Below are 21,919 nucleotides of genomic sequence, written 5' to 3'. Positions count from 1 at the left end.
GACTGAAGGACACCATCATATCTGCCTTTCAGAGGAAATGCCAGTTAAGTGAATCGGTTTGTCAATATCCATAAAACGGCTTTCTGGAAGTTTGATTAGGATTGCATTGAACCTATAGATCTGGTTGGAAAGAACGGACAATTTGACAATATTGTGCCTTCTTATCCATGAACATGGACTATCTCTTTATTTAGTAGCTTTTTGATTTCATTCATCAGAGTTTTGTCATTTTCTTCATATGGATTTTGTATATATTTTGTTAGATTTATACCTAAATCTGTATATATTTTATTTCCGTTCCTTGTCTTATTTCATTAGCTAGAACTTCCAGTATGATGTTGATAAGCTGTGGTGAGAGAGCATATCCTTGACTTGTTCCAGATTTTAGTAGGAAAACTTTGAGTTTCTCACCATTAAGTATGATGTTAGCTATAGGTTTTTTGTAGCTATTCTTTGTCAAGTTGAGGAAACTCCCTTCAATTCCTAGTTTGTTGAGAGTTTTTATCATAAATGGGTGTTGGAATTTGTCAAATGCTTTTTAAGCATTTGATATAATCATGTGATTTTTCTTTAGCCTGTTGATGTGTTGGACTACATTACTTGATTTTTGAATGTAGAACCAGCCTTGTAAACCTTGGATGAATCCCACTTGATCTTGGGGGTAAGGATATTTTTATTCATTCAGGCTTTCAACAAGTATCTGTTGATCTTTTTACCAGGTAATGGGCTATAGAGGTAAACAAAATAAAATTTCAGCTCTTATGGAGTTGATTTTCTATTGAGGAAGATGGAGAAAATGTATAAAATGAATATATGTCAGATGGTGATAAGAGCTTAGAGAAAATAAAGCAATAAGGGGGATAGAATGACGTGGTAGAAGGGAAGGGTGCAATTTTGTGTAGAATTCTCAAGTCAGCCTCACTGATAAGCTGACATTGGAGCAGAGGCTCAAAGGAAGTGAGACAGTGGGTCATGTGAGTACCTGGGGGAACAGTCATTTCAAAGGCCCTGAGAAAGCATGCTTGAGAATGCTCCAGGTACAAGAAGCACCCTGAGGATGGAACAGGAGGATAGAGGGGCAGTGTGGGACTTGAGGACAGAGAGGTTGCAGGGGCTCAGATCGGCCGTGGCCTTCCAGCCTTCATGAGGATTAGGTTTCTCTCTGAGTTGAATAACCATGAGAGAATTTTGCACAGAGCTAGGACATTATCTGTCATATATCTTAAAATGATCACATTGGTGGCTGTGTTGGGAAAATGCTCTAGGAAGCTGTCAAATAATCCAGTTAAGAGTGAGTATGGCAGGGGCTAGGTGGCAGCTGTGGAGGTGATGAAAAGTAGTTGGAGTCCAGATGTATTTTGAAGGTGGAGTGATGGATTAGATGTGAAGGATGAGAGAAGAAAAAGATCTTTGTCTTAAGTAAGGGAAAGATGGAGTGCCATTTAATGAGATACTGAAAAGAAACAGCCAGTAGCTTTATTCTTATACCATTAGTTAATGAAAATTCCAATTAACAAATTCATTTCATTTTTTGAAAGTTTTGGGAGAAGACTTTCCTTCTATAAGCTTATATTCCTTTAGTGAATATCTGTAGCCAATATCATGGACTTGAACTCTGGGGCCGGTTCTTGGTAAAGCCTCCCATTCTGCACATAGGAGAGGATAGCTTGTCCATGGTTCCCTGTAGAATAACTGCAAAGGGTGGGTGGGGATGCTAGCTTTAGTGTCTCAGTGGTGCTTATTAAAGGAGGGAGGGAAGGAGGGAGGGAGGGAAGGAGGGAGGGAAAGAGGGAGGAAGAAAGGAAGGAAGGCAGAAGGAAGGAAGGAGGTAAGGAAGGAGGGAGGGAGGATGGAAGAAAGTTAGGAACCATTTAACCCCAGCTTCTTAAAGGCAGAGGCATCAGGTCTACTTATGGCCCTCTTGAGGCAGGTGAAGACTTTTCAGTGGGAAAACTAATGTCACAGAGTGATATTATATTAATGTTATGACATATTCAAATGTGTGGACAGACGCTGTCCACACCACAGGTTCAGAATGCAGTAAATTCACATTTAAAACCCTTGAAGTACGATGTATCAAAACTTACAAGATTACATCCTTTTTTCTTAGATGATTTAATTGATAGGCTTGAAGGACAATGAAGGTGAGTTCTGCCATGATGAGCTGGTGTCCATAATGATAAAGATATCGAGGGTATTTGCAAATTCTCTGTCACTGGATAGCAAATCTTTTGCTACATGGCAAAGTTAATTATACAACTACATTTCAATTGCTTTGAAATGTTTCCATTTATGTGTCCAAGGGCAGTCTTTTACTATAATACAAATATAATTCTTTCTGTGGCTCCGCGCTGGCCATTCAACATCAGATTCAAATTTAAGAGCAAAATATGACAATCTTCCAAATATCCTTGGCAAATAATATGGTCACCTAAATTTGTAATATCAGTGACACCACTTATTACACAATATTCTTAATATTACAAACCAACAGAGCTTATACTAGTGAAGTAAAAGTCAAATATATGGAATTTTCCTTTTGATACATGGTCTGTGTTATTACCATGGAAAATGATTAAGTATTTCTTGACTTATTGTTCTCAATTTTGTACCCCCCAGAGATATTTGCTTATGCCTGGGAGCATTTTTGGTTGTCATTTTGGGGGTGGGGTATGCTAATAGCATCTCATGAGTAGAGGCCAGAGATACAGCTAAACATCTTATGGAGCACAGGACATTCCCCACAAGAGTTATCTAGCCCCAAATGTCAGTCAGTAATGCTAAGGTTGAGAATCCCTGACTCATGCCATTGCTCATAGCTCATTCCACAGCTCACATCACAAATGCATTCCTTTAGCTGAGCCTTACAGTTCAATCGTTCAACTCAATATTTGAGTGTCAAAGGAAGATTGGCACTATATTGCGTCTCTAGGATGGGAAGAACCCACTAGGTTGAAGTTATAAGATTTACAGTCATTAGGTGAGTTGGAAGACCATATGATTCTTTATTGGAAACTGGCAAGTGTGCCAAATTAAGGCTTTACTAAGAATATCGTGAGGGTTAACGAGTCTTTGAAAGATAATAGTCACCTTTGTTTCATGTCTAAGAACTTTATCTATGCATTTTTTTTTTTTTTTTTTTGCGGTATGCGGGCCTCTCACTGTTGTGGCCTCTCCCGTTGCAGAGCACAGGCTCCGGACGCGCAGGCTCGGTGGCCATGGTTCACGGGCCCAGCCGCTCTGCGGCATGTGGGATCTTCCCGGACCGGGGCACGAACCCGTGTCCCCTGCATCGGCAGGTGGACTCTCAACCACTGCGCCACCAGGGAAGCCCTATCTATGCATTCTTTATTCATTCCAATCCCATGGCTATCTATTCAGTTGAGTGTCAGTTACAGCTAGCTATTCCAGATGCTCCACACACACACATTTTAACTGTGGCTGCCAGATATCAATGAGATTCACAGGCCCCCAGTACAATATTCTCAACAAAATATGCCTGATATTTTGAAGACCATCTGTCTCATTTTAATCTAGAATAGGCTCTTCTAAAGCTTTTGCATGCCAAATTACTTTTAAAAAACCAAAAAACCCTTGTGCTGTGTTAAAAAATGTTTTAAAATGTTTTTATTGAGATATAATTCATATACCATAAAACCCAGCCATCGAAGTGTACAATTCAATTTTTTAAGTATACTCACAGAATTGTGCAACTATCACTACAATCTAAGTTTAAAATATTTTCATCATGCCATAAAGAAACCTCATGCCCCTTAGCAGTCACTCCACATACCCCAGCACCCCCAGACCTAGGCAACCACTAATGCACTTTTTAGATTCTACAGATTTGACTATTCTAGACATTTCATATAAATAGGAGCATATAGTATTTTTACTACTGGTTTCTTTCACTTAGCATGTTTTCAAGATCCATCCTTTTGTAGCACGTCTCAGTACATTTTTTCTTTACTGTGTCCAAATAATATTCCATTGTAAATATATACAACATTTTGTTTATCCATGTATCATCTGACCGGCATTTGTGTTGTTTCCACTTTTGTATACTGTAAATAATGCTGATAAGAACAAGTTTTAGGGTGGGGGCCCTAATTCAATATGACTTGTGTCCTTCTAAGAAGAGAGACACTAGGGGTGGATGCACACGGAGGAGAGACCATGTGAGGACACCTTGATCTTCAACCTCTAGCCTCCAGAACTGTGAGGATAAAATTCCTGTTGTTTAAGCCACCCAGACTGTGGTATTTTGTTATGGCAGCCCTAGATGACTAATATTCCTAGGAATGGAATTCCTGGGTCATATGGTAACTCTATGTTTAACAATTTGCAGAACTGCCAAATTATTCACATTCAAGTCATTGTATGGATATATGTTTTCTTTTCAGTAAACACTTAGGAGTGGCATAGCTGGTAAGTGTATGTTTAACTTTTTAAGAAGTGGACAAACTGTTTTCCAAAGTGGCTATACCATTTTACATTCCCACCAGCACTATATGAGGGTTCTAATTTTCCATTTCCTTGCCCAAACTTGTCATTGTTTTGATTATAGTCATCCTAGTGGGTGTGAAATGATATTTCATTGTGTGTCTTTTTTTTTAATAGAGTTCATTTTTTTTTAGCCATTTTAGGTTCACAGAAAAATTGAGCAGCACGTACAGTGTTCTCAGAAACCTCCCACCCATCTCCACCTACCCCCAAGTCTCCCACTATCAATATCACATATCAAAGTGGTAAATTTGTAACTTGTTACAACTGATGAACCTATTTTGTCACATCGTTATCACTCAAGGTCCATAGTTTACATTAGGGTTCACTCTTGGTGGTGTAGACTCTATACAGGTTTTGACAATAAATAGCAGCATGTATCCACCATTGTAGCCACCATACAGAATTGTTTCACTGCCCTAAAAATCCTCTGGGCTCTGCTTATTCATTCCTCTCTCCCCCTCCACCAACCTCTTCATTAGGGTTTTGATGGTTTTGATTTACATTTCCCGAGTGACTAATGCTGTTGATCATCTTTTCATGTGCTTATTGGTCACTTATCTTCCTCAGAGGGGAGATATATGTCAAAGTTTACAGACTTTCAGTTATGAGTATGTACAGTATGATGACCATAGTTAATAATATTGTATACTGAAACTTGCTGAGAATATATCTTAAGTCTTCTTACCACACATACACACAGAGTTAATTATGTGAGGTGATAGATGTGTTAATTGTCTTATTTTGGTAATCATTTCACAATGTATATGTATATCAAATCATCACATTGTATACCTTAAATATATACAATTATATTTGTCAATTATTCCTCATTAAAGCTGGAAAAAAAAAACCCCTTAAGGTTAGAATGGCTACTGTTTGTACTGACTACCTGATAATCGTATTTGAGGGCAAACATGTTTAGTGATATTATATTGTGGCAATACAAAATATACATGATGTTTTTTGAAGTAATTTTATAGAACTCTTAGGCTTCTTAAGATTTTGATGTTTTTGTTTTGAAATAAAAATATTTCTATTAAAAAATCCTTTGCCCATTTAAAAATTGGATTATTTGTCTTTTTATTGTTGGATATCAGTGCTTTTTAAGGTCCAGTTTGCCTCCAACTGAAAAGGAAAACGACCCACGATTTTGTCTAGTATAAGAGACACACTATAGTGTCTTATCCTGAATGGTAGTCTCCTCAGCAGGTTTCACTGTTTCTTTATATCTGGGATCCGCTGTTGCCTTGTGATTTCAGGGCAGAGGCAGCACTTTTCTTGGCAGCTGGATTCATAGGAGTCCAAAAGAAACAAATAGCTTTAGGCAATTTTCAATCAATCTTAGAGAGATAATAGTGTAACAATTCGTTCCTGATATCACAAAGAACAGATTCAAACAGCACGTCTTACAATTAAATATGAAACACACAGGAATAGTGCAGTTATAGGAGAAGTGTTATCTTATTTCTCAGTGTTTATTAGCTGGTGCTCTTTAACGGACAGGACGTTTGCAGATGTTTTAGTAACCCACACAACTCTGCTCTGGTGTGGACCGTGTTTACCAGTTATTTCAACCAATTAAATTCAGCAACTATTTACTGGACACCCAAAGAGAGGCGATGCCCGTTCTACTGAATTCACTGAATTCTTTGATAAATTTTTAAAAAGAAATAGTTGTATATTTACTAACTTTTTAGAAAAGGAAATAGCAGCTTCCCTTTTTTTTTGTTATTATTCACTTGGCTAAAGAGATTCTGGAACTTAACACCACGTATTCTGGGAGAAAGAAAAATCTAAAATGGAAAATACCACAGTGCTTCATCTACAAGATTTAAAAGAGCCTGAAAGTTCACTTGTACTTAAAATCTTTCATAAACGATTTCACTATCTCCTTTGAGAACTCATTTTGTTTAAAATTTCCTTTCTCACGGATAATCAAAATCATGCTGGATGCGTCAGGCCTGTCCTCCTCTGCATTCAGTAGACTAGCTCCTCCCTGCTGACATCTTATAAGGATGAAATTCTTCACACTTTCTTTGCCTGATAGTATCGTAGCTCCCATATTCACTTACACAGATGACATGTGATTGCCATATGAATGGATGGGAATAAAGGTGTTGGTGTTGATCTGATATTAAATAAGAGGAAGCTTAATTTCTCCTTTATAAATAACCCTCCACTCTGTGTAAGTTCCAATATCTTCTTTCCACATCTTAATGGATTTCCTTGACTATCCCTAGAATGTGTACATGCCACACCAGAGGCCACTAATGAGCCAATGATACTCATAAACTGTCCTATTTTTGGGGGTGCAATCTTTATTCTTTGATGTTTAAGTCATGGCTAAACACTTTGGGGTATGTTTTCTTAGAAACATTACGATGCTATTTAAAAGTGGTAGCATAAACCCTATCACCCATTTGTTTCCCCAAGGGTAGTGTATGAGTCGGAGTTCAACCAGAGAAACAAAACCAGGACTTATGGCAAGGTATTGGCTCATGTGACCGTGGAGGCCAGTTAGGCAAGTCCATAGGGTAGGCCATCGGGAAGGGCAGGCTGGAACTCTCAGGCATGAGCTGAAACTGCTGCCCACAGATGGAATTTCTTCTTCTGGGAAGTTTCACTTCTGCTTTGAAGGCCATTCAACTGATTAAACCAAGCCTGCCCAGGTCATCCAAAATAATCTCCCTTAAGGTCAGCTGATTATGGACTTTAATCATATCTGTAAAACACTGTCACAGCAACACACAGTGTTTGATTGGATAACTGGGATTACAGCCTAGACAAAATGCCTCATAAAACTGAGCCTCACAGGTGACAAGTATCTCTGTGGTCATAGAGCAGTCACTCTGAATATCAGTTTACTTTGTATTCATACGGAGATGGCTTTTGGTTTAAAGTCAGCTGTTATAAGCAACCTCAACCATTTAACTTTTTTTAAAACAAAGTGTAAGATGCAAAATTAAATGGAACTCCTTGTGCTACAGTCCACCAGACTTGCTGTCGCTGCGTGGGTAGACTTCTTTCTACAGTAGGCCTTTGCCTATGATCAATAAAATTGTGTATATAGCAACTTACCACAAACTTGGCTAGAAAAATTTAGCCCATTCCTTGCCTTGTTCTTGGTGAGGAGACATTGAAGATAATTTAAAAAGACTCTATTGTAGTTGTTCGCAAAATTTTTGGTCTCAGGACCTTTATGTGCATCAAAATTATTGAGGACTCTAAAGACCTTCTGTTCATATGGGTTATGTCTTTGTCAGTTTGGGCTGCTACAGGACTCTCTCCAGGGAGCTGCAGACTGTATACAATTTGGGGGGCTTATCCTCTGAAGCTCATCTGGGAAACCTCTTCCTCCCAAGGGCCCACTGACTCCAGGTTAGGACACTTGGGTGGGGGTCTGATAAGTACCCTTTTACGTGATGGTGAATAAACTGCTCTTCCAGTACCTAGACATACAGTTTTAAAACCAAGGAGGAAAAGAACAAAGAGGAAGGAAGGGAGAGAGAATTAAAAAGTAGTTTACTCAATCAAGATCTTTTTTTTTTTTTTTTTTGGGTATGCGGGCCTCTCACTGTTGTGGCCTCTCCCGTCGTGGAGCACAGGCTCCGGACGCGCAGGCTCAGCGGCCATGGCTCATGGGCCCAGCCGCTCCGCGGCATGTGGGATCTTCCCGGACCAGGGCACGAACCCATGTCCCTTGCATTGGCAGGCGGACTCTCAACCACTGCACCACCAGGGAAGCCCTCAGTAAAGATCTTTATGGTGATGCTTGAAAGACCAAAGCCATTTAAGTAGGAAACGTGCTAATCTTTTGCTGTATGTATATGGAAAGATCATGAGTAAAAGTAATCCTCCCTTAAAAACAACTCACTGCATAAACTGGATGTCTACTTAATTGAGTCATCGTTAACAACTTGATAGGAAGGCGAAGTGCTATGTAACACCTTTACTTGTACTGTATCATGCTGGTAGACAATTCTCTGGGAAGCTGAATGAGTTCAGGGTAGAAGCGGTCACCTGCAGCATATAAGCAGTAATCTGATTATCAATTAAAAAGTGAAAAGCACTGAGGAAGTTTTAATTAAGCAATATTCCACAATGATGCTTTTAACAGTTTTATAGCTAGTTAATCATTTATAAACATTCTAATACAATAGAGCGAGATCAGGGACTAAAATACATTCCCTTTTAAAACACAGGTTTGCACTGAGCAAAGAAGACAATATTCTGTGACAGCCAAAGGAAAATATACTCAGTATGGTCAACAAACAGTAGTGTTTTCATTTTAGTTGATGGACATTTTTACAAACAGTCTGGAAAAAAAAAACTGGTGTAGCACTCATTTGATTGGGAAGCAGGGAAACAAAGGGGCATAAGGTGCCTTTATAATTCTGAGCTCAGAATTAGGGATGTGGCAAATATACATGAAATGGTCTTGAAAGAAAATAAGCGCAGGTCATCTCAGTAGATATACCCCAAATAAATTATTAATAAAGTGAGGAGGAAGTAGTTTCTAAGGAAATCTGGGCACAGATGTTTGCTAAGACACGGAGAGTTCAGGGATCAGAACCGTGAGACATACAAATCACGGATCTGAAAAGATCCCATGTGTTGAAAACAGGTCCTTGCTCAAAATTGCTCCTTGAATAGGCTCTATCAAGGACGTGGAACATAAGAGCAGGTTTATTAGGAGACAAAGATACCAAAGGGGTTTGGAGAGGGAGTTCTTTAAGTAAAGGCTGAAGGTATGGAATATCTGAAAGGCAGAAAGCAAAAGTTACCTAATAATTTAATAATAATAATAGTCACCCATACAAAGAATCATTACACAGATAATGGAGGTTAAATTTTATTTCTATTTTGCAAGTAAAAAGCATATGCTATAGTACAAAGGATTTGGTTTCAATATAGCAAAGTCAGTTTTAATGGACAAAATCAGTCTTGAGAGTCACTGATATTAAATAACGGAATAGGGTTAAGGGATGGTATGGGAACTTAAAAGACAAGGTATGCAGGTCTCTGAAAGCCTGACTGAAGGAATGGGAAAGCTGGAGATGCCAACTTTGGTCCCAGCCAAGTTCTCCTGCTATTTTCTGTACGTGATACTGTCTGTTATTCAACTCAGAGGCAACACCATATACCCACTGTGAGAACTGAATTCCCTTTGGGGTTATCAATTACTCACACAGCCTTCCTCTAAAGGAAGGCTTGCAAGTGGTTCATATTCAAGCCTTACGTGTGATAGTGTTTACATCACATTCACAATGTAACAGAAGTACATGGAAATTCTTGTAAATTATGTAAAATATAGAGTTGATTGATCCCACTTTGAAGAAGCATCATTGAGGATTAGATTTCCTTTATCAGAGTAGACAGGTTTAAAACACATTGCTTGTACTGTACCGTTTTAATAACATTTCATTTTTATATTGATATGTCAGTTAGAAATTAAGAAATGGCATATAATTGTGGGATTTCGTTTAAATTCTAGAAAAACTGAAAGATACTTTTTATTCAGCTTAACTAAGGCTGAGGTCTTCTAGCACAGGTGAGTTTTGCATTTCTCGAAGACTATCCTGTAGTTTAATAAACATAAAGAACTAAGCACACTAAATCTTGGGAGGACTAGTAAACGAGAGCAGAAGATTTAAAAGACATCATTTCTTCCTTTGTCTACTTAACAAGGTAACTTGAGTTGATTAATCTTGCATTATTAAATTCAAATCCTAAATATTTTGACAAGTATTGTTAAGTCTGATAATTGTTTATAAAGAATTTGTGGTTATATGTTGAATTATCAATGTAGAGAGTTTTCAGTTTTTTGTTATTAATATGATATGAAAGGGACCAATCCCTAATACTGTATCACTAAAACATGGGCCATTCTACTGAGATCACATACAGAGAGAAAAGATGAAGCTGCAATAGACATAGTAAAGCTACCTGGGTTTGAAGCAAAAGACTAAGGAATTAGGTATATGCATTTCACATTGCCTATAAATAAGTCTTTTCAGTCCTAGTAAGCTCACTTCGATTCTTTAAACAGAGATGTGGCCCCAGATCCACATGCATTTCAGCTAAGGACTCGAACTACCTCATTTTTTTTTTCTCACTGGTTCATTAATAAAGCACCCATTTAAGAACAACTATTTATAAGTATAGTGATATTTCAGAGAATATAAAATGATGGAAGGAGGAAACAAAGAAGTCCTTTGCTTACAGCCAAGATGTGGGGACGAGATCTGAATTTGTTCTGAACAATCATTTGGGAGAAGTGTCACAACAGTTTTGAAGAAATAATAAATGTCTATAAAATATAGGATTCTGTGGTATAAACAATTTTGACACCTTTTGTCGAGAGACCAAAACAAACAAAAAACAATCCCCCCCCAAAAAACAAAAACAAAACAAAACAAAACCCCCAAAACCACGCAGTATGTTCTATGGATCAGAAATTAAATAAATCCCCAAATTTCAATTTACACTAAAATATTTATTTAATTGATAATATTTTACAGAAATAAATAAGAGCAGGTTTTCTCTAATACAGATAGGTATATTTATATATTTATATTTCTTTTTTTTTACAAAATTAAAGCATATCAAATTGTTTTCCCTAAAACTGTAGCGCAGAAAGGAATACTAGGAAACAAACAAAAAGAAATACTGAAATATGTTCATCATTAAATTATAACCATGGGCCTTCTGAATCTCAACAAGGTATATGATTTAGAGAAAGAACATGAGATTTGCAGTCAGGGGACCTTGGCTCCACTGTCTACTTGCTGTGTGTCATAGGCACATTTCTCAGTATTTCTGAATCTCAGTTCTCTACCTTTCAAACAGGAATGATATTAATTATATCAACTTCACAGGACTGTTGGGCAAATTAAGCACGTGAATGTATAGGAAAGCTCTTTATAACATGTAAAGAGCTACAAAAATAATAGTTCTGTTTAATATTTCATATAAAAGAATCAATGCATATCTTCCTTCAACTGAAGAAAATAAGCACCAAAAATGTGTGTGTGTTTTCTTCAGTTGAATTATGTCACCCTATAAACCAGAATAAGAAAATGCACCTTAACTAAGCACCAAAGCCTCTAGGACAAATGTGATCCAGGGTATATTTCTATTACAGTTTTCTGGGCAACTAAGTAGGAGCTAATGAGTCCTGAGGGTCATTTAAAACTCTGAAGGCTCAAAGAAAACAAATCAAGAACATCTGTATTACATCAAACGGCTAGGATACAACAAGCTACTCCTTATTTAGCAATTTCAAAGTCCATTAATTCTTCACAGAAGAAGAAACACTACGTTATTATCACTTGCAATTATTTGCTTATGTGAATATGACATTCTCTTGCTCCAAAGATCAAATACTAGTCCTTGAGGAAAGTTCTAGTGGAATGAAATAACAAATCCTATCATAAATTTAGATATTAATGATTAAAAGTCTAGTTACACGAGAACATGGGAAAGGAAAAGAACCCAGGACATTAGTATAATAACGATAAAAAAAACCCTGCCATATTATAATGATAAGAATTGAAATGATAAACATTGCAATATTTACAGATACATCAATCTTAAAACATGTAAAAACTCAATAAGACAAATTAAAAGTAGAGAAAGCAGTTTAGATAATTTTAAGGAAAGTAAACATTAATACACTTAGAAAGGCTAAAGTTAACTGCTTACACTGATAATACTTAACATAGAATAGAAATACTTAAAGTGTGCAGTGTTTTGATTTTTAGTGGCAAGATACAGAGAAAAGAAATAATTGCCTAATATTAACTTATTGTTAGGAGTTGCATTACTCTAAAGTTACTATTTATGGAGTTACAGTCTACATCTACTCAAAGAATTAGGAGCTAACATAATTCACCATCTTTTAAAAATATCACTAATAAGATATTGGTGAATCATGTGCTAAAGATACTGAAGGCTCTTTCAAAGATGAGATCTAGTTGGTAGAGTATACCAGGTCATGTACAACGAGACTAGTTGACTTACTCTGTTATTCTAACTCTTTTTAAGACTGATCTTACCAAAAGAAAAGTACACATTACCTCTCTTAATTCCCTCAGATAGAGGTATTCTTTGGAACAAAAACAAATATTTTATTGGGAGTGTAGAATTAAAAATCTTTATAGCTATTGTGGAAACAGTATATTGGAAAGGACTCAATAACTACTAGGACACTGTACAACTGAAAAAGAAATAAATTCATTCAACTAAGAACACTGTTTACTGACATCTATTGGATTGTTTAACTTATAACTTTATTCTTTAAACTATGAAAAATTTAAAACACATTAAAGTCTGTGTACTGAATCAAGTGTACTTCATTCAAGGTCTTCAGTTTCTTTGGTAAATAGGTCTGCCAGATCAGCCACGGTCAAGACAGAGGCCTCGGAATGTTTCGCTGATGGGCTTGTGTGACTGCAGGATTTTGCAAGTGAGCAGAATCAGAAAGAAACCCCAAGGAATAAATTATTCTATTTGTCTTTATAATAATAATATAAGACATAATAGTACATAATATTATATTCTTATATAAGAACATATTTGTTCTAAGTTTTTGTAATTGAGTTATAGGAAACTCCTGGAAGAAAGTAGGCAATGGGATCATTATTACAACTTCTTAAAATTAGTGAAGATTTCTATATACCATTTTCAAACTTGGTCATAAAATGTCTTTCTCTGCACAATTAATAAAACAAAGAAACAAAACCCCGGCCAGCTAGTACTAAAGCTCTCACCTTACAACTTACCTTCTTAGTATCTGAAGTTAATTTGTTTCAAGAAAAATTCAACAGCTCTTTTAATTGCTGTTTTATTGAGGCAGCTTATATATAAGCACTGAATTCTGACATATGGAAACACCACTAACAAAAAGCCTTCATGTTTGAGGCAAAAAGCTCTTGTGGTAGCCTTTCTTTCCCAGACCCCCAATGAAAGAGAATTTCTGGTTTCCAATGGTTTCTTTGCTATGCAAAGTACCTCTGTGGAAACAATCCCTTCTAAGGCAATCATCTCTTCTGAGTGTATCTTCCAATCATACCTATCTCACAAGGATTCAGTTAGGTATTAGTTTATGTTTCAAAATGACTTTAAAGAAAATTAATTAGGAAATAAATGTTAGGAAGTTTTATGATTCCAAACTTAAGTTTTCAAAATTAAGGCTGTTCTGGTCTCTCTGCTTCTGTTCTGCCTTTGAAATTAATGCCACAATTACCGGCCTAGTTTTAAGTCCAGACCTTTCTACCTGCATGTGACTAACCAGTGTGATGTATCAAGCAGCACTCTAAATTTCATGTTACAGCTATCAGACTAAAGCTTTTAGGTTGGACATAAAGATGGATTTCATTTAAAAAGTAATCCAGTGGCAAAGAAATGTACGATAGTTCCTCCCTCCACCCCCTGCCCCAATACACATGGGTGATTTAAAGTATACTAGCTCTGAACTGAAGTTTCTTTAATAGTAGGACAGTTTAAGTATTTTTATATATTACAATCCCTATTAATAAACTAAGTCAAATATAGAATGCCCAAAGTACTAACTGGGAAATTTTGGAGAGGTAAAATGCCATACCATGCTTTTAAAAAGTATTTGCACTTATATCTTTTGGTTGACTAAGTGGTCATCTAGGTGAAGAAGTTCTACACACCTATACAACCTTTTATGAACAGGAAAACTTCTCCTGTCCACTTGAAGTAAACTGTTACGTACCTCCTCTCGGCGGTTTTCAGCATTGCTTGCATTCTTTCTTCTATTGTTGCTTTAATTAAGAATCTGTGTACAATAGTGGGTCTAGAAGGTACATAACAATTATAAGTTTAAAAACACCTTAAAACAAATTAGAACAAACAAACTTCATACATTATATGTTATATTCGTCAGTCAGTTGGTATCTACCGTGGCAGGGACTAAACCAGGTGCTGGCGGGGGCAATGGTCAACAGTGAATACAACAAATGATTTAATCTGAGTGAACAAGTATCTATTGAGGGGAGACACACAAAATAAGATATTTTCAGGTGCAGACAATGACATGAGGAGGGTGACACTTGACTTGAAGCATGACTGATGGGGATGAGACAGCTAGTAAGAAAAGGAGGAGTGGAAGGGGCTTCCAGGTAGAAGCAGCAGCAAATAAATGCAAAGTCCTGGGAAGAGAACGTGCTTGGCAAAAGCTTAAAATGTCTGAGGGGCAGAAAGAAGGCTAGCATGGCCACAGCATATTGTAAACCAAGGGCAGGGAGGTCAAATCACATAGGGTCTTGTAGGGCATGGCAAAAATTTGGATTCTTGCCATCAGTGGGTTTAATGCATAATTTGAATTATTCTTGGTTATACTTTAGAAGTCCTTTTGGCTGCTGTGTGGAGGATGGACTTTTAGGCAGAAAGCGGAGGCAGAGATGGCAGGTATCTGCATGACTTTCTTTTTTATCTCATTTCACATTTCTTTGTTCGGCTGTTACCTTCTTCATAAGAACCTCCATGCCTTCCTGCCCAGCCGCCTGCACTCTTAATCCTCTTTTCCTTGCTCCTAGCATAGTATATATTTCACTTATTATGTTTATTGTTTACCATTTGTCTCTCTACCAACCCCCTACAACTAGAGTTTAAGCCCTGTGAGGGCATCTCAAGTACTTAGAACAGTGCTCGGCACACAGGAGGAGCTCAATAAAATCTTACTGAATGAACTATGTGGGTATTGATGTGGGTAGACTGTTCAAGCTGGTGATGGAAAGATGAGGCACTTCTAATCTGACTGTATCTGTTTTCTCTGAATGAGGCAAGATCATCCTCAAAGGGGAGGAAGATACAGGAGACTTAAGAGAGTCTCCTCAGAAAGTAGAAAAATCTATTTACTAGGGAAGCATAGTAGGATTGTAAAACAGTGTTGAGTGGCCTTTTTAGACTTGTGGCGTTACATCTGGGATGAGTCCACTGTATGCTTTAGAAGATAATGATAAGAACTCAATGTTTAAAGATATAACACAAAACCAAAAAGCAAAAAAACCAACGCCCTGCTCCCCCCACCCCACCGCCAAAAACCCAAACCAAACAAAAAGCAGTAACCCAATAAGACAGAAGTACGTTTCAAATGCTACTTGGTAGTAATTTAGAACAAGCTTGCATTTATTACAATTATATTATTTTGCCATATTTTGCCTGATGAACACGTCTCTTTCTTGCTTGAGGTTAAAAGTCATCATTTGCTCTCCCAGCCACTGCTTACAAAGCAGGCCACCTTTCTGAGGACGGCATACAAGACCTCGTCTCCGGCCACTCCTCTCCACATACTTTATACTCCAGCAATTTCACTTCTTAGGGTCCCTAGAAATATCATGTTATTTATTTCCTCTGTGTTTCTGCACAGGCAACTCTGGCTGTGTGAGCACGCTTTTCTAGCCCAACTTTGGAATAATTATTCCTTTAAGAGTCAATCTAATGAAGCCTTTCCTGACTCTCTAGGGCACAAGAGATCACTCCCTTCTTTTGTTACCACAGTACTTCTATTATATTTTCTCACACTCTACTATGATATGTCAAATCATGTTTCCTGTACCACATAGTGATCTCCTTGGGGAAACAAATGATGTCTTATGCAATCTGCATCTTCAGGATCTAGCATAACACCTGACATATGGTAAGTATTCAATCAATATTGATTTCATGAGTGCTTAGTATGGATGCATTTAAAAAAAAAATTCAAAGCATCTAACATCCAGGAGGTAATACATCTGAGAGACCTTATAAAGGATAATTGTCCATTCCGACATTTGAATAAAAGTAGTACATACTACATAATATCTACTATTAGGATTACTTTGCGCCTTAAGCTTAACGAATTGTCTCTTAGAGTGGACCTGAAAGGCTGTATTTTCCTAAGGGGAAGAATTTATAAAAGAGCTGTTTGTTTTCACTCATGTACGAAATATACCTTCTTTTAAATACAGGCTACTTTAGCCAATCAAAAGTCATTTCTTCTCAAAGTTATGATACATGCCTTCAACTTAGTAGTTGTCTTAAGTATTTTAAGAAGCTGTTTTGATGAAATGATCAGGGTAGTTTCTAAAGGAGGAGACAAAAATCTGGGAGAATTTGGGGTTTGCTGCTTGGAGGAGGGAGGGTTGCAAATCTCAAAATGTCTCTGGTCATCTAATAACACTTGAAAATTTAATACATAAGGAAGTAACTAAAAATGAATAGGTTATGATGAACATAAATGAAGAGTTTAAATGCTGATCTGTATCTTAGAAACTGGAGCAAATATTACTGATGTTAACTTTAGCCCTTACTTTGTTTGTCCAATCCGGTGCACCCTTCCTATGGCCTGAAGCTCATGGGCAGGGTTCAATATGGGCTCCACCAAGAGAACATGAGTTGCTTCGATGATAGTTAATCCATTAGAACCTGTGTGCAGGGGCAGCAGCAAAATATTGATTTGGGGATCATGTTTAAATGCTGAAAGGTTCTCCTAAAAAAGAAAGGTACGTTTAAATTTTAGCTGGATAGTTAAAAATAAGAGCAGTATATTATAGGTAGCTCATGTTAAAATGCCTAACGGTACCCAGGTCATTGTGAAATGTAGTGACTAAGAAAATTAAATGTAAAATTACCAATTTTAGAAAACATAAACTTATTGCTTGACTTTATGAAAAAAAGTGTCACATAACCTCTCTTGTTCTTTATGATATATAATGGAATCACAAGATACATGTATGTGATGTATGCAAATTAAACTATATGAGCTTAGAGGAAAAAAAGTGAGAGAAAGAATGCAAGAATGAGTGTGAGGTAAGAGACATGAATCTACTAAATTTACTCTTGGTGGTTTTTTTGGTGTTTGTCACTTAGGTGTGCACCTGTCATTGTGCTGAGTGTGATGTAAGCATAGTTTAACCATACGCAGTTTGCCTAATGCAGTGACTTTAGAGCTTAATCCCAGGGGCAATGAGGCCTCTGTCCATTCAAAAGGTGCGTCATAGGCCATCTCTTCCTATATTAAAGAAACAGACCTCAAATCAGAAGATCTTTAAATATGGTTTGCTATGGGTATAACTGAATAGATGGAAAATAAATGCAATTTCTTTACTTTGCCTTTAAATGTTAATTTTATAGTTAATCAAGAACTCAAACCATGTTTTTGTGGTTTATACGACACAAGACAATAAATGCAAGTAAGCTAGTTAAGAGCAGTTTCAATTTGCAACTGAATCCACTCCAAAAAAACATAAGTAAAGTCTTTTGACATACCTGAAATGTCTTAACACGACTGATCTGTGCAAATTCCATGTTGTTATCAGTGAGAGCTTTTGAAATAATGTCTAATACATCTTGCCACTAAGAACACATAAAATAATAGGAAAATAAATATTTACAAACAGCTTTCATATAACAAAAATTTGAAAAGTGACTAAACCAAAATATCCTTTATACCTCAGAATTAAGTAAACAAAACCAAAATCTTCAAGTATAATACCATTAATATATTTTGTTCTATCCTGAAAGATTTTTTTGTATCAAATGCTGGTTAAAGATAGGGTAAAAAAAATGAGCGTCTTCAGTAAATGAATTATGATAAACATAAACAACAGAAAACAAATTACAGAGTGCTTAATGGATGTGGTTAGTTATCTCCCAAAAATGAAAACTAGAAGCTTTACTCAATACCTTTTATTCAATAGGTTATTTTAATTTTCTTTGCCTTAACCAAGTTCATCCATGAAATGACTTTCAAGGTTAGAGATTCCAATTTAAAAATAATATAAGAAAATCCCTAAGTAAGATTAATATAAAAACATGAAATGTAGCTATAGGAATTGCCTTGTGAAGCATCATCAAATTTCTCTAAAAATAATTCTATCCAATGGACACAGAAAAAAAATCTAACATGGAGAAATCTATCAGTAATTCTAAATCTCAATTACATTTTGGCAAACATTAACAATTATTTCTCAGATAAAAACTGATTTGAAACAGAAAGCCACTCCGAGTTAACAATGAGGATGAAAATGTTGATTGTACCGTTGAGAAAACAAGTGCTTTAGCCCCTGGATCTCTCAGCTGGATTCTCATCAGAGTTCTGACCACAGCTTCCACTTTTGTAGAATGGCTGCCCTTTGAACACAAAGAAGAAAACACATTATTACCAAATAAAATCCAGTTAACAGTGGAAGGAAAACTAACATAAAACACTTATTATCAAAACTATATGATAGGAACGCATGTGTTCATCCTTTTTCATTTTGTATCTGCTGGAAATTTCCTTTAGCCTCAAACTGTACAAGATACGGATTTATACCCTGAGAGAATCAAATATAAAAACGCACACCAGAAAGTCATACAGTGATATGACCCTAAGATAAGATTTTTTAGTTAAGTGGCTGGGTTTTGTAGTTACAAAATTTTGTTACTTTAGATAAGCAGAATTTATATTAAAACACTCTTCATTTCAGATATTATGGCATTGAAAATGTTCAGAATATAATGAATCAAAACTCCAAAGTAAGCAAATAGTAAAGAATCTAACCTACAAAGAATCCTTTCTTACAAGGGCACGACAATGACAGAGATACAAATGACGTCCACTTGGACGGAAGCAGATTTATACAAAGCTAGATAAACACTGAAAAAGTGCTTTTTGTATTTTTCCGTGACCATTTCCAGGATAAGAGTATGAAAATGAGAAAAAGTGAAGAAATAAGAAAATGAAGAAATAAGGCAAGTGCTTTTGCAGCCTTCATTGAGAAAGTCTTCCTCCTGGAATGCTCTGGGAGATAGTACAACAGGGAGATCAAGGGCATGAGATTTTGAGTGAGATAAATCGAAATTCAACTGCCAGTACTGCAACTCCTTAGCTACATAGATTCCAACTCTCCTAAGCCTTAGTTTTCTTATCTGTCAAGCAGGGATGATAATTACATCTATTTCCAAAGGTTGCTGTGATGGTTAAATGAGAAAACGAATACAAAGCGCTTGGCCCAATAGTTGGCAAACAGTAGATACCCAATAACATACTATCTTTCAGAGACATTAAATATGAGCACAACAATGACAGAGATTATCCTACAAGGGGGGCAGATCTAACCAAAAAGAAGTAAAAATATTCCCATACTACTCTTCTCCTCAAATCACACCCCCTTACTACTTTTACACAAAGAGACACTCAAAGGTAGAAATATAAACAAAACAAGGAAGAAGGCTTTACTAATTTTAAAGTTACCAACAAAGAATTATAGGAGAAATTAAAAAATTCTCGTATTAAAATCCTGGATCTACATTTATTTCTCTGGATATGCAGACTTTCAATTATACTTGCAAGGTTAAAAAGTATAAGGGACCTACTTCAATCTAAAAATTATCTTAAATAAGAGCAAAATTATCTCAAATAAGAGAAAACAGGAAATTAGCATAATGTGATCATTTAGTAGTTTAGACAGGAACTTCCATGTTCCTTGCAAGGTCTCATTTTCAAAGATATCTTCAAGTGAAATACCAGGATAACTATGAATGCTTCTATCAATTAAGCTGCTTCTTACAAAAATTTCAAAAGAAAACAGAATAGTCTTTTATAAGCAACATTCCAAACCGGAGTACTAACTCTATGAAGGAAAAGACTAGAATATTCTCTTTTATCAAAATTTGGCCAATTCAGTGGTAGCTCTCAGTGATCCCTTCCAAATGCTACAATTCTGAACCATTTGGTCCCAGTCCAGTTACTTCCTACTATGAAAGAAGAACAATAAGGAAGTCTGGAAATCCAAAGCTCTGCTTGGCAGAAAGCTACATGGGGAGTGAGACGGCCTTAATACCCTTTTCTTCCAGATGGACAGAAAGTGGCTATTGAGAATGAGAAAACTGAAGAAAGAAGAGGGTGGCTCATATATATCTGTGTTCCTTGGTTTGAGCAAGCATGCCTTACACAATTTTTGAAAACAAAGCCAAAATGCATAATCCTTATGTTAGACCAATGTGTTAAAGCAGTTTCTCCCAAAGATTTCACATTTTAGACTACTTGAAGACATTTAAATTATCATAAATTATCATTACAAATGTTGCTTCAAGTTACAAGATGCTGTGTTGAAAATACACTGCCTTTGTGAGTCTATTTTAATAAAAATTCATAACATGTTGCTAAATGAAAAGTTAATGCCCTAGACAGTGAAGGATTACCAATCTAAAACGCATTACTGATCTTTCTAAAAAGGAAGGCAGTACAATGTAGGAGAAAAACTGAATAGAAGTTAAATAAGGATCTGGTTTCTGTCCTATTTGCTACATACAGCACAAACACTTTTTGGATAACTTCTTTTTTGGCCGCCCACACGGCATGTGGGATCTTAGTTCCCTGACCAGGGATCCAACTCATCCAACCCGTGCCCCCTGCAGTGGAAGCATGGAGTCTTAACCACTGGACTGCCAGGAAAGTCCTTGGATAACTTATTAAAAACGACAAAAAAGCAATGTATGTTCATTGGACAACTAAGTTAATAGAAGTTTAGGATTAAAAAATTTAAGTCTATTATTTTATGCCTTACTCTCTCTAAACACCACTAAGAATTTAGCATTTATTCTGTTAGACCTTCTTGTGCATTTTAGAAGCCTCTATAAAAATGCACACACACCCCAGAAATATTTTTAAATGTGTTTTATAACATGGCCTTTATATTTAACATTGTATCTTGGCAATCTTAACCATGTAGGACCTTTATATATACCTCACCTCAATGGCTGCACAATATTTAGGATACAACAATTTATTAAATATTTGTTTATTAATATATATTTAGGTTGATTTCATTCTTTTTTGTTCTTACAAACAATACTTCAGTGACTATGCTTATACTTATACCCTTGGGTACCTGTGTACATATTTTTGTTGGAAAGGCATATAATGTGGAACTGTTGGTCAAAAGTTAAAGAAAAACTGGTTTGTAGGACCTCTCATATACTGTACATGTTAAATTTATGTTGTAAATATTTTCCTAACTTCCTATATGTAGTTCACATTTAATTGTATTAAATGCAGTAATGTAAGCAAAAGTGCTATATTATATTAGCTTTGGTAACTCACAAATGCTTGATGAATGATATGTGGATTTAAAAACTAAGTATTCTTTTTTTTTAAATTTATTTATTTATTTATTCATTTATTTTTGGCTGCTTTGGGTCTTCATTGCTGTGCGCTGGCTTTCTATAGTTGCAGCGAGCCGGGGGCTACTCTTCGTTGCTCTGCATCATGTGGGATCTTCCCGGACCAGGGCTCGAACCCGTGTCCCCTGCATTGGCAGGCAGATTCTCAACCACCGCGCCACCAGGGAAGCCCAAAACTAAGTATTCTTTGACTTTACTACTTTATTAGACTTTTCTGTGTTTGTTTGACATTTAA

The 21,919-nt window shown here is 36.3% G+C and overlaps 1 protein-coding gene across 5 annotated transcripts in view; it reads right to left on the bottom strand.

Moving 5' to 3' along the window:
* Positions 1 to 10,981: 10,981 nt before the first annotated feature.
* SHPRH (SNF2 histone linker PHD RING helicase) overlaps positions 10,982 to 21,919 on the bottom strand; it is an 81,449-nt gene continuing 70,511 nt past the window's right edge. For 3 of the 5 annotated variants that reach the window (XM_067701843.1, XM_067701844.1, XM_067701845.1), the window contains exons 26-30: positions 18,556 to 18,648; positions 17,785 to 17,871; positions 16,827 to 17,005; positions 14,249 to 14,329; positions 10,982 to 12,957 (exon numbers count right to left, since the gene is read on the bottom strand). In XM_067701843.1, the coding sequence (XP_067557944.1) occupies positions 12,861 to 12,957; positions 14,249 to 14,329; positions 16,827 to 17,005; positions 17,785 to 17,871; positions 18,556 to 18,648 (537 nt within the window). In that variant the 3' untranslated portion in view covers positions 10,982 to 12,860. Of the gene's footprint in view, positions 12,958 to 14,248; positions 14,330 to 16,826; positions 17,006 to 17,784; positions 17,872 to 18,555; positions 18,649 to 21,919 lie in introns of those variants that run through there. The other 2 variants (XR_010933641.1, XR_010933642.1) reach the window with 2 other exon arrangements.

Source organism: Pseudorca crassidens, chromosome 13 (genome assembly GCF_039906515.1).
Source record: "Pseudorca crassidens isolate mPseCra1 chromosome 13, mPseCra1.hap1, whole genome shotgun sequence".
Classification (NCBI taxonomy): domain Eukaryota; kingdom Metazoa; phylum Chordata; class Mammalia; order Artiodactyla; family Delphinidae; genus Pseudorca; species Pseudorca crassidens.
The sequence above is the reverse complement of the archived record's forward strand: the minus strand, read 5'-3'. Positions and strand labels throughout refer to the sequence as shown.